Raw genomic sequence first — 11,390 nt, 5'->3', positions numbered from 1 at the left:
GCCCAAATGCAAAACTGGCTAAAAGTTGAATCGGAGTATTTTTTTCTCTCTCTTTTTTTTTTCTTCTCCCTCTGAAACCTCTTCAACTTGAGCTACTGGTGCAATGTAGGTCAAATGGGACGAGTCCATGTTTACAACCACTTCAGCTCTTCTCCAAAATCCACATATTTTTATGGGGTGTAAATGTTTAATTTATGAAATATAAACGATCTTCCCGATTAGGACACACAGGAGTTTCTTTTCATGAAGGGGGAACGTTCAAATCCTTTGAAAGTCTTTCCTCTGCCTCAGATTTCAAGCACAAACCCTTAGGAAAAGAAAGGGAGAGAGGGAGAAAAAAAAATGAGAAACAGACTTTGGGAAAAGAGGAGAGAGAGATGGAGGGGGTTGAAGCTCGGTTTCATATGTCCTGGTGGAGGAGGAGAAGGAGGAGGTGGTTTTCAGTTTAACACACTTTGGCGTTGTCGAGTCCCACAAAAGAACGGACGAGCAACCGGTGGAGAGCGACAAGAGCGGAATTGTAACATTGCAACATTGTAACAATGGAACGTTGCGACAATGTAACATTTGTTTAGCGTTCGAATCCCGCTTAAAAGACGCCGACAGTCGGAGGAGTTTTCAAACCGCGAATGTGAATTGTGTTTAAAGCAGCTGAGTGTGCATATTTTTGGATACGGTTATTCCGAAAGGAAACGGAGGGGAAACCCGTTGGAATAAGAACGACAATATGCGGCGCCTTAAAGAAGTTTAACGGGAAAGTTCGTTTTAAAACGCGAATGTCACTAACAGAACCAATGTGGTTATTCAAAGCTGTTTTGCGTTGGAAACGTCACGTAAAAATGTCAATCTCTTCTGATATGGATTCATAATGTCTGTACGTTATTCATTGCGTCTGTTTGTGTACATTCTGTGAGCGCCTATGAAGGATGACCGTAAGACTGCAAATGGCATAAGAGGATGATTGCTTTTCATAAAGGTCACTGCGTATTGGGAGTTCTTTATATCACATTTGCTTGGACTTGTGTGTGGTTCTGGTTAAACTGATCGTTGATGGCTGTTTCTGTTGCTCAAAGCGACTTGGATCGGATTGACTCTCCACCGGCTGATCAGGGGGGATCGATCTGCCTTATCCAGCATCTACAGGAGGAGGAGGAGGCCGTCGGGACACAAGAGTGGCTGGTGGTTTTGCACCTGGACTATTTTGAAGATACGGCTTTTATATCTGGACCTGGAATATAGAGCCCGTTCCCTGGAAATAGCTCGCATCTTGTGCCCTATATGCCTGCGTGAGGGTTTTGCAGGCAGGGATGCAGTTGAATCGACCCAAGAGCGCGCATCTCATCAGCTCCTCCAGTCCGCACAATTCATCCTCCTATTCCAACCAGTTCAAAAGCATGCGCTTCTCTTACCACATCAGCAGCGGCTTATCCAGTCCACAGCCAGCCCTGCGCAGAACAGGTGAGTCTGGATCTTAAATGACACCATATGCTCTGATCACAATTTTATTTCCTTAAAGCAAGAGTGTTTTGGTTTCTCATGCAGTACTGCCAGTGCCAAAGCATCATTACACATAACAGACTCAGATGCATGCAAACGTAGATGTGTCAGTGACAAATAAGGATGAAGGAGAATTCTTAGAAAAATTTAGCTTAAGGTGCCAACCTCTTGGAAAAGTAATATTTGCATTGTTGTGTTAATATTTTTGTTGTTTAAGCCATTTAAAAAAAAAAGTGATTTATTGCCTCTATAAAAATGTCAAGTGATGTAACCAACGTTTTCAAATATATTTGTTCAAGTTTGAATCATACGTTTTCTTCACGATTACTGTATTTAACCTGAACACGACTTTTCAAAAAAAGGGTAAAAAATATGTTTTAATATCACAGTCATGAGGTCCTGTCTGTTTTGATGGTTTTCTTGTCACATGATGACAAAATGACTTCCTGTGTGTTGGTTATGCCACACTGACTTTAATTTGGGTCACAATTGAAATATTTTGCCATACTTCAGCCTTTTAATATCAATCTGTATGGTTACATCACCTTGACCATTTTTACTTAAACTTTTTTATTTTTAATTTTGAAACAAAAATGTTTTGTGTGTGTGATATAGTTGAGTTGCCTTTTTAGTGTATATTTGATGGACTTAAACAACAAAAACGAGCATCACATCATTGATCCAAACGTAGATAAAAATCTGATAAAAACCAAAGCTTGCAGGTTAAAACCCCACAAGGGTAGATACACAAACTATGTCCGTTGTGTCCTTGAGTAAGACACTTAACCTCCAGGGACTCCAGAAGGAGAGAACCTGTAGTAAATGTAGGATAAATGAGTGTATTATGGATTTTTTTGGTTGTTTTTTTGTTAAAGTTCTACAATTTACTACAATTGTTACCTCAACACTCCAGAACAAAAAAAATCACACTTCAATCAATCACGTAACAGCCCGGCATGACAATGTTGACAACAGATATAAGTAATATTCATATAGAGAAAATGTGCCCAACATTGTGACACATTACCCTAATTCACCCAACTGTAAATTGCTTTGGACAAAAGCTTCATCTAAAGGGCAAAATAGTAACGCATTTGTGTTGATGTAAACCGAAACATTGATGTTGAATACTTGGAATGCTTGATGTTGAAACGCTCTTGACTCCGGATGTCTTTAAGACTAGAAAAATGCCACCACTCCAGTCCTTGTGTCTACTATGTTGTGTAGGCGCTTGTACGGTTGATTCCCAGAAAAATCACCTTTACACTATATTAAGCTGGTTTGAATGATTACTGTGATTTAATGATTAAATCAGCATTTGTCTTATTTATCCTGCACAACACTGAAGCAATTGTGCTCTGAATGAATGTGCTTGAAGACAAGGTCATCAGTCACAGTGGCATAATGTATTATCCTGCCAGCGCACGTTTGTCTCAGAGGACAGCATGTCACTAAATCAATGCCCTACCAGCAGACTGACATTTTCATGTGATTCCCATTCAAAGGAGATCATATAGGCTACATGTATAAAGAGCATGCAGTGAGTATCTTGATGAAACCGTTTGCAGTAGCCACAGTCTATGTAGAGAAAGGGTGTTTGTGATGCAGTTCGTCAGATGTTCGTTGTGCATGTAATGATATTCACATGCTCCGCTGCTCACTTGCTGATAAGGCAACAGCAGAGACCTTGAAGCGAAGCCTCGTCGTCCTCGTGTGTCTTTTTGAGGCTACGCTGCCATGTTTGTACTCGACTGTGTGGTTACTTGAGGTTCTGTCTGTTTTGGATATTTACTCAAGCACTGCACTGTGAAATCCAATTAAATGTGTCTGGAGTTCAGTTCAGTTCAGTGGGTTGCATGTGTGTTGTTGACCACCATACTTGCTAGTGGCTTTTAGAAACGTGGCTGATGCACTGGAAGGCCAAACGCGTGAAGCGCCGTCCCTGGTGAAGGTCTTCTTTAATAACTAGTGGTGTTTGCTCAATCCATTACTGTTGCTCATGGTTTGGGTTAGGGATTTGTACAAACCCTTGACATTGGTGATTGTACATGAATGGTGCTGTAAATTGTGTGGGTTACATAGCTATTGTTCTGCAGTGCATGATGATATCTTGTGCAGTCAGTCTGTGTTTGAAGAGCACATCATGAATAATCTGATGTTGACCTTAAAGAAGGGAGAATAAACGTGGAGTAGAAATATCACTGTCTGTTGCTGACTGAACACAAGAGGATCAAACGAACCTGGATTATAGAGCGCTCGAACGAGAACAGTTTCCATTATCACTCATAAAAATAGCATGTAGGCTGTTATTTTGAAGCGTTTTTATCCTCATTGCATATGACCGTAACAGATGGGGTCGTGACTCGTCGTGGGGGTTTTGTTCACACGTTTAAGGTTATTACTCTAAAATGCATTCAGATCTGCAATCAATATAACTGGATCGCTCTTAAAGCGATAGATTTGCTGTTTAAAAGAGGCCTAGCTGGAGACATCAGTGAATGGGTTTAATCATGTGCATTCTTAGCATTGATTTTTATCAAAAGGTTGGGGTTTGAAAGAGTCTCTTCGACTCACCAAGGCTGCATTTATTTGATTACTAATGCAGTCAAAACAGTAATATTGTGAAATAGGATTACAATTATGTGAATATATTGTAAAATGTAATTTATTCCTGTGATCAAAGCTGAATTTTCAGCATACATGATACTTTGCATGTGTGTATATAGTGTAACATTTTTATTCTTACTGTTGATAAATTGAACGCATCTTTGCTACATAAAAGTATTATTTTACTAAAAAATACTTTTGCTTGTATATTAGTACCAACTGACATCAGTGTTTTTTTTGTTTCGTTTTTTGACTTAGCATGTTTTCTAAAGTACATTGGAGAACCATGAAAATGATCATAAATCATTCAGTACCATGGTGGTATTATCATTTGATACCATTAATGTACCATGATATCGCCAGAGGAAGGTCTCAGTGGGAAGTTGTGCTTGCCTTCATTTTAAGAATACATTATTCTGTTGTAGAAATAATTGCAGAAACCATATTTTCACACCATATTTTCTCTGTCTCTGAGTTTGTTTGCCTTGGATGAAGGAGTTTTGCTGGAAAATGTAGGAATGTGAGGGAAGAACGTGTTGCAAATACTTGGATCCGTCTATTCTTAAAAGGGTGTGTATCTGATCAGCGCTCGAGTACGATCAGCCCCACAACTCCCATGATCATTGTCACATAGTTTTGGAAGACAATCTCATCTCCTCCCAGACTGATATCACGAGTAGCTGTGAGCGAGAAAACTGCAGCTCCTTCGGTTCTGATCATTCTGAGCGGCTGCTGTTATTATGACAGTGTGAAAGCGCAACAGTTCTCATTGGTCAACTGCCAACTCGGTAGATGAGTAGGAAGTCTGTCTGGCTGCTCGGCCTGGCGCTCTGTGGAGAATTACACTTGTGTGAATGAGCCAAACTCCCTGTAAATCTCCAGAGCGCCGTTAAAGAAACAGTTCTCGAGATGTATCCATATATAGGTTGGGAAAGGAGGAGACCGACTCTGTACTGGGAGATTGTGCTTTAGGAAGTCCCATATGCAAAACAGACCCACGCACATGACCCTCTAGGCCTCTTTTATAAACGCAGAGTATGGGACAAGACAGTACGTTTACTTTACCTCGCCCTAGTTTGATTGCTGTGCAATAGAGCACAACAGCCAGGTTTCCAGAAGTAAATATCACAATCATTTTGCTCCTCAGAGAAAATGATTTTTAACAGTAACATATAAACCTTTGAAGATAGACTTGCTATGAAATACGAGGTTGTTAAACGATGATATGTGTTTCTGTGACAGCCACAAATAAGTGTGATAAATTACGGCGGTAAACACCCGCCCACTCCCATGAAGCACTGTTGGTGACATAATCGAGTCAATCTTCCTAAACCCCCAAACTACTTAAAGTCTCAAACTACTTATATGTTTGTACATAAGTGCAATAAATTAAAAAATATATTGTTTTTATAACCAATGAAGTATGAATCAAGTTTTACTTTATTTATTTGCCTCAATTAAAAGTTTGTAATTTTGTGATTCATTTCGGAGCTGGTTGGTTTGTTTCATGGTTTAGAGCTCTTTATTAAAAGTTTTTCTATTCCAATGGAGAAAATGAATTGGGGAAATAAACATCCCCTTTCAAGGTCATTGAAAATTTGGACGATTACTGTTGTGCTCTATCATCTTTGCCGAGTAACAAATTATGTGTGACGTCTAGTCAAAAATGTTGTTTTATTAATAAGTGCAGCCTATACAATGAAAGTCTTCATGCAGAACTTGAAGGATAAAACTATTCTCTTTATATTGTTTTTCCAAGTTTCTCTAGAAAAGTCTGATTCGTTTTGGCAGAATCATTGATAGAAAGAAATTTGATCAGATAGAAATGTGAAATCTTAAATCTTGGCCTTCATAAATGCTTTGCTGACCTCAGCCTCTGGAACAATGGCAGCAGAACTATGCCTTCAATTCAGCAGACGTACCCCTTTAAGACGTTTATAAACGCCCACATGCTCATATAAAAGCCATCTGGAGGAGAGATTAGATTACTCTGAGGTGGTTGTTTCCATTCTGGATGTGTGTCTTCATTTCCAATATTATGAATTGTGAAAATTGTATGTTTGCACACTTTGTAGCACTAAATGACCTTCCAACCCATACATTTACGCATCACAGTAATTAGTATTTTGGGTTAGAGAATTTAACAAACCCATAAGTATTAAACTTTGGTGTGTGAATAGTTGATGTGTAGGCCATATATTGATGTAATAGTGTATGTATATGAAAGATACATTAAATAAGCATAAGAAACTGTCCAAATGTTTTTGTCTCATTACTGGATTAGGAAAGAAATCATGTCCAAGAACCTCAAGAGCCTAAAGAAGCCTAACATACTTTTATTATTGGTACAGACTAGTACAAGTCTATCATTCATTTCCATAAGCACATTCAAATTATGGGTCATCTAGTCATCCAAAAACAGACTACTTTAAGTTTTTTTTCTTATACACTACCGTTCAAACATTTACAAATGTTTTTGAAAGAAGTCTCTTATGCTCACCAAGGCTGCATTTATTTGTTCAAAAATACTGTAAAAACAGCAATATTGTGAAATATTATTTAAATTTTGAATAACTAGTTTCTATTTTAATTTATTTAAAAATGTAATTTATTCCTGTGATGCAAAGCTGAATTTTCCGCATCATTACTGATGACTTCAGTGTCACATGATCCTTCAGAAATCGTTTTAAAATGCTGATTTACTGCTCAAGAAACATGTATTTATTATTATTATTATTGAAAACAGCTGTGCTGTTTAATATTTTTGTGGAAACTCCTTTTTTTTTTTTTTATGAAAAATTCAAAAGAACAGCATTTATATGACAGAGGAATCTTTTTTTGTGACATTATAAAAAATTACTGTCACATGATCAAATTAATGCATCCTTGTCATATCTCATAGTTGCACTCGGTTCAAATTAAAAATATCCGATCAAGACCATCTACAGTTACTGGTGTTCCTCAGGGCTCTGTTTTGGGCCCGCTTCTATTCATTATCTACTTACTCCCTCTTGGCCACATTTTCAGGAAATATGGTATCCATTTTCACTGTTCCTCTAATGAGACCCAGCTCTACCTGTCTTCCAAACCCTCTGGCTCTTTTCCTCCACCTTTGACCATCTGTTTAGCTGAAATTAAAGCTAAAGCTGACTTTTTAAAACTCAATAGTGATAAAACTGAGGTCCTACTTGTTGGCACAAGATCTACTCTAACTAAATCAGTCTGGGTGTCATTCTGGATAGCACACATGTTAATAATATTACGCGTGCTACATACTTTCACCTCTGTAATATTAATCAACGCTGCAATCTTTATCCATGCACTGGTTACTTCACGTATCGATTATTGCAACGCTCTTCTTACTGGTCCTCCTTCCAAACCTCTCTATAAACTTCAGTTATTTCAGAAGTCTGTGGCTTTTGTTCTTTCTAGAACTCCTTCTACTGAGCACATTTCCCCAACTCTCCAGCAACTACACTGGCTTCCAGTAAAGTATCGCATTGATTTCAAAATTCTGCTTCTCACATTCAAGGCAATTCACATCTCGCTCCTCCATACTTTACTGATCTTCTTCATATTTATACCCCTTCGCGCGCTCTAAGATCTTCACTCTCACTTTCTCTTGTCACCACGTATACGCCTAACTACCGTGGGAGCTAGAACTTTTAGCTATGCGGCCCCTCGCCTGTGGAATTCTCTCTTTCTCTTTCAATATTCATAATAGTGTCAGTCTGCATACTTTCAAATCCCATCTTAAGACCTACCTTTTTACCCAGGCTTTTTTATTACCTACTTTTATTAGCCTGTATTGTATTCTACTGTATCTATGAAGCATGTGTGCTGTTATGTATTTGTATTCTGTGATGCTAATGGGATTGTTTTTATTTATTTATTTTCTTTAATTCTTTAATATATTACTGTTTTGATTGCTTGTAAGGTTGACCTTGGGTGTTATGAAAGGCACTGTTAAATAAAATGCATTATTATTATTATTTGTTGAATAAAAGTCTTAATTTCTTTTCTTCTTTTTTTTTTTAAAAAGTAGTGTTAATTTTTTAGTTTTAAGCCATCAGAAAAACTGACATTGGCATAATGAATATCCATACGTGTCGATTGGGTTTTACCTTAAATTGGGTTTATGACCTTTTACTGATAAAATACCTAGTTTAAGGTGTTGACATGACCTCACAAGCTGTTGTGTTAAGCATAATTGTAATGTTAATGCACTCATTGTGAATTAAATAGATTCTTTTGGAAACAAAACAGTTCCCTCGTGCTCAAGTAGTTATTTTTTTATTAAATGGAGAGAAATTGCAAATACAGAGGAAAAGGCAGTGTAGCAGAGAGTTTATCTGATTATAGTTTCACTTTAGCATGTTGATTTATCAGCCCTGCGTAATATTTAGACATGGTCTACACTTTCTTTATTGTTGTAGAGTAGCGTGATTTGGAGCCTTTGGGGAAATAAACAGTGGAGTGAATGGAGCAACTGGGAGCTGTGTTGATGAAGCTTTACTGTTCTGTTTTTCTTGTTAGGATCCCATAAAAGTCTCTCTATTGGTTTTTGCATGTTTTCATTTTTGTTTCATAATTGCATCCACATTTCGTGCTGTGCAGGATATGAAATAAACACAAACGGAGTTGGAAAAGTAAAAAAAAAAAAAAAAAAATCAGGATCAAACTGTTTCAGGTGTGTTTCAGAGCAACCGTCTTCACAAAGCAAAATGGATGTTTAAAAAGTTTCATATTTTAAAGGGATAATTCACCCCAAAATTTTTATTCTCTCATTTACTCACCCTCATGCCTTCCCTGAAGCATATGATTTTCTTCAGATAAACACAAACAAAGATTCTTATGACAAAAATCCATCTCTGTGAGTCCATATAATGCAAGTGAATGGCTGCTGCTTGGCTGACGCTTGATAAACCACACACAGCGATTGTAGGGAGAATCCATACGACCCCAGTGGATGAATCAGTGTCGATAGGTCTGTGCATACGAACAATCATAAGAGTGAGACGTGACGATCTATCATTTTACTTCAGAAGACATTGATTCATCCACTCGGGTTCACAATTTTTCAAGTGTCAGCTGAGCGATGGCCATTCAATGGCATTATATGGACTCACAGAGATGGTTTATTTTCCTAAAAATCTAAATTTGTGTTTAGCTGAAGAAAGAAAGTCATATGCATCGGAGATGGCATGAGTGTAACTAAATGATATAGAGAGGTTTTGGGAGAGCTATCCCTTTAAAGTTAGTGTTTGTATGAGCACTTGTAATGGTGATGCTTTGCACACAGCAAACACTGATATAGTTTCCACTTCTGTTGCGCTTCCAGAAGGTCCATAGTTTCATAAAAACAGCACAGTTGTACGTAAAGAGTTAAATGATGAGAAAATACAGCTATCAAAGAGCACTGACAGGCATTTCGGTCACACATGCACCACTCACGGGTATAAATAGAAACCTCAGAGGTTTGGCCAGGGCTCACGGAGAAGAACCGGAGGGACACAGCCATGATGTTACAGAAAAAGCAATGGTCGTTCATGGGAGTCGTCAGTTTCACCAAATCCTGCTCAAGCTAAAGTGCGTTTACTAGTCAACCCCCAACCCCATAAGAATGAGATTTTGCCCTTGAGCAAGACACTTGACCTTTGCTTCTCCTAAACCACATGACCTCTAGTCCCCTTAGGGCGCTTTTTTTATATTTCCCCAGTGATGTCGAGGTTATCATAGGAGTTCTATATTATGTAAACCCTGGGTGAGTAATGCATGTGATAGCCTGAAGCGGATGTGATGAATCGCAGTGCCGACTGAGCGAACAGTCTTTAGCAGGTACTGTGCGAGTGTTAGCTAGCTGTGAACAAAGTGACAGCGTGACAGTCTGAGCGAGATGCTATTACTGTTCTCTCACCTTCCGCTTCCCTTTCCTTCCTTCTTAATTCAGTGAAAAACACTTGCACCTTGTGGCTGCTTCGTATCTGTTTAAATGCAAAGGCAAATTGAATAAACCAGGACCTGTAGTTCTCTTAGGTGGAGGATAGCTAATAGGGAAACAGATACAGGGGAATATTTCTTGTACACTTTATGCATGGGCTGGTATTGTATTTTATTATATTATTGTATTTTTATTATGTTTTTTATTATTTTACTTTATTGTACTTTTTTTTGTTATAGTACAGTATTTTGTCATTACTTTTAAAAATAAAAGAATACATTTATAAATGTAAAGATTATTTTTCCCTGCCTTTTTTTTTATTATTTTTTATTTCCATTTATTTTTTTATGTATTTTTATTACTTTTTTTATATATATATATATATATATATATATATATATATATATATATATATATATATATATATATATATATATATATATATATATGAAAGTCACATCACAGACATATTTCCTATTTTCCAAAGACGTTATTGTATTTCCTATTGAAACAGGAAGTTTGGACAGGACATATTTTCCCACTTTTTCATGGATCTTTTAAACGTCCCATTTTGTAATTTGTTTTTAAATTGTCTTAAATGTATTTTTGCTGTTTTTCAAGTGCCCTTTATGCCCCAAACATTCAAACTTATTATATATTTTTACTATATATATATATATATATATATATATATATATATATATAATAATGTAAAATAAATGGTGTGAATATGTATTGATTGTGTATTGATTATCAATGTAAACGAAAAGCTTATCAAATTAGCCTCAGGAGTAGTAAAAATGTAGAAATTTGCTCCATGGAATATTGTCAAGTAAAACACAAAATAAGAAATGTGATAAAAAAAAACCCATATATATATATATATATATATATATATATATATATATATATATATATATATATATATATATATATATATATATAATAATATATGTGTGTGTGTGTTTATAGAAAATCACAATTTTCTTCTGATGCAAATATGTCTACTGTTGAACATTGTTAGTGGACGTGGACTAAATAAACTAGTGAGAATAGTGATTTAAGAGATAGTGATTGCACATGTTTGAAGAAAGACCCTTAAATGAATAAGACTGCATATGGAGTGTGTGTGTGCGTGTGCTAAAATGCTATCTGCTCCTGCAGCTGTAGGCAGAGGATGAGACGAGGGAAAATCAAGGGAAAGTGAAGACAGTGTGTCACTGTGTCAGCGTGTGGGAATGCCGTGCTGCTGTTTGAAACCACGGACAACGTGGCAGGACTCAGGAGAAAGAGAGCGGAAGCTCTAATCGCTCGAGAGGGAGCTTTAACCCACTCGCTCAAATCC

At 37.0% G+C, this 11,390-nt stretch overlaps 1 protein-coding gene across 2 annotated transcripts in view; it reads left to right on the top strand.

Moving 5' to 3' along the window:
* Nucleotides 1-406: 406 nt before the first annotated feature.
* The window catches only part of fgd1 (FYVE, RhoGEF and PH domain containing 1), a 45,703-nt gene continuing 34,719 nt past the window's right edge, over nt 407-11,390 (top strand). Inside the window, exon 1 of one of the 2 annotated variants that reach the window (XM_084389364.1) lies at nt 407-1,458. In XM_084389364.1, coding sequence (XP_084245490.1) covers nt 1,308-1,458 — 151 coding nt within the window. In that variant the 5' untranslated portion in view covers nt 407-1,307. The remainder of the gene's footprint in view (nt 1,459-11,390) is intronic. The other variant, XM_084389365.1, reaches the window with a different exon arrangement.

The sequence above is a fragment of the Rutilus rutilus genome, assembly GCF_951802725.1.
Source record: "Rutilus rutilus genome assembly, chromosome: 19".
In the NCBI taxonomy this organism is placed as follows: Eukaryota; Metazoa; Chordata; class Actinopteri; order Cypriniformes; family Leuciscidae; genus Rutilus; species Rutilus rutilus.
The sequence above is the reverse complement of the archived record's forward strand: the minus strand, read 5'-3'. Positions and strand labels throughout refer to the sequence as shown.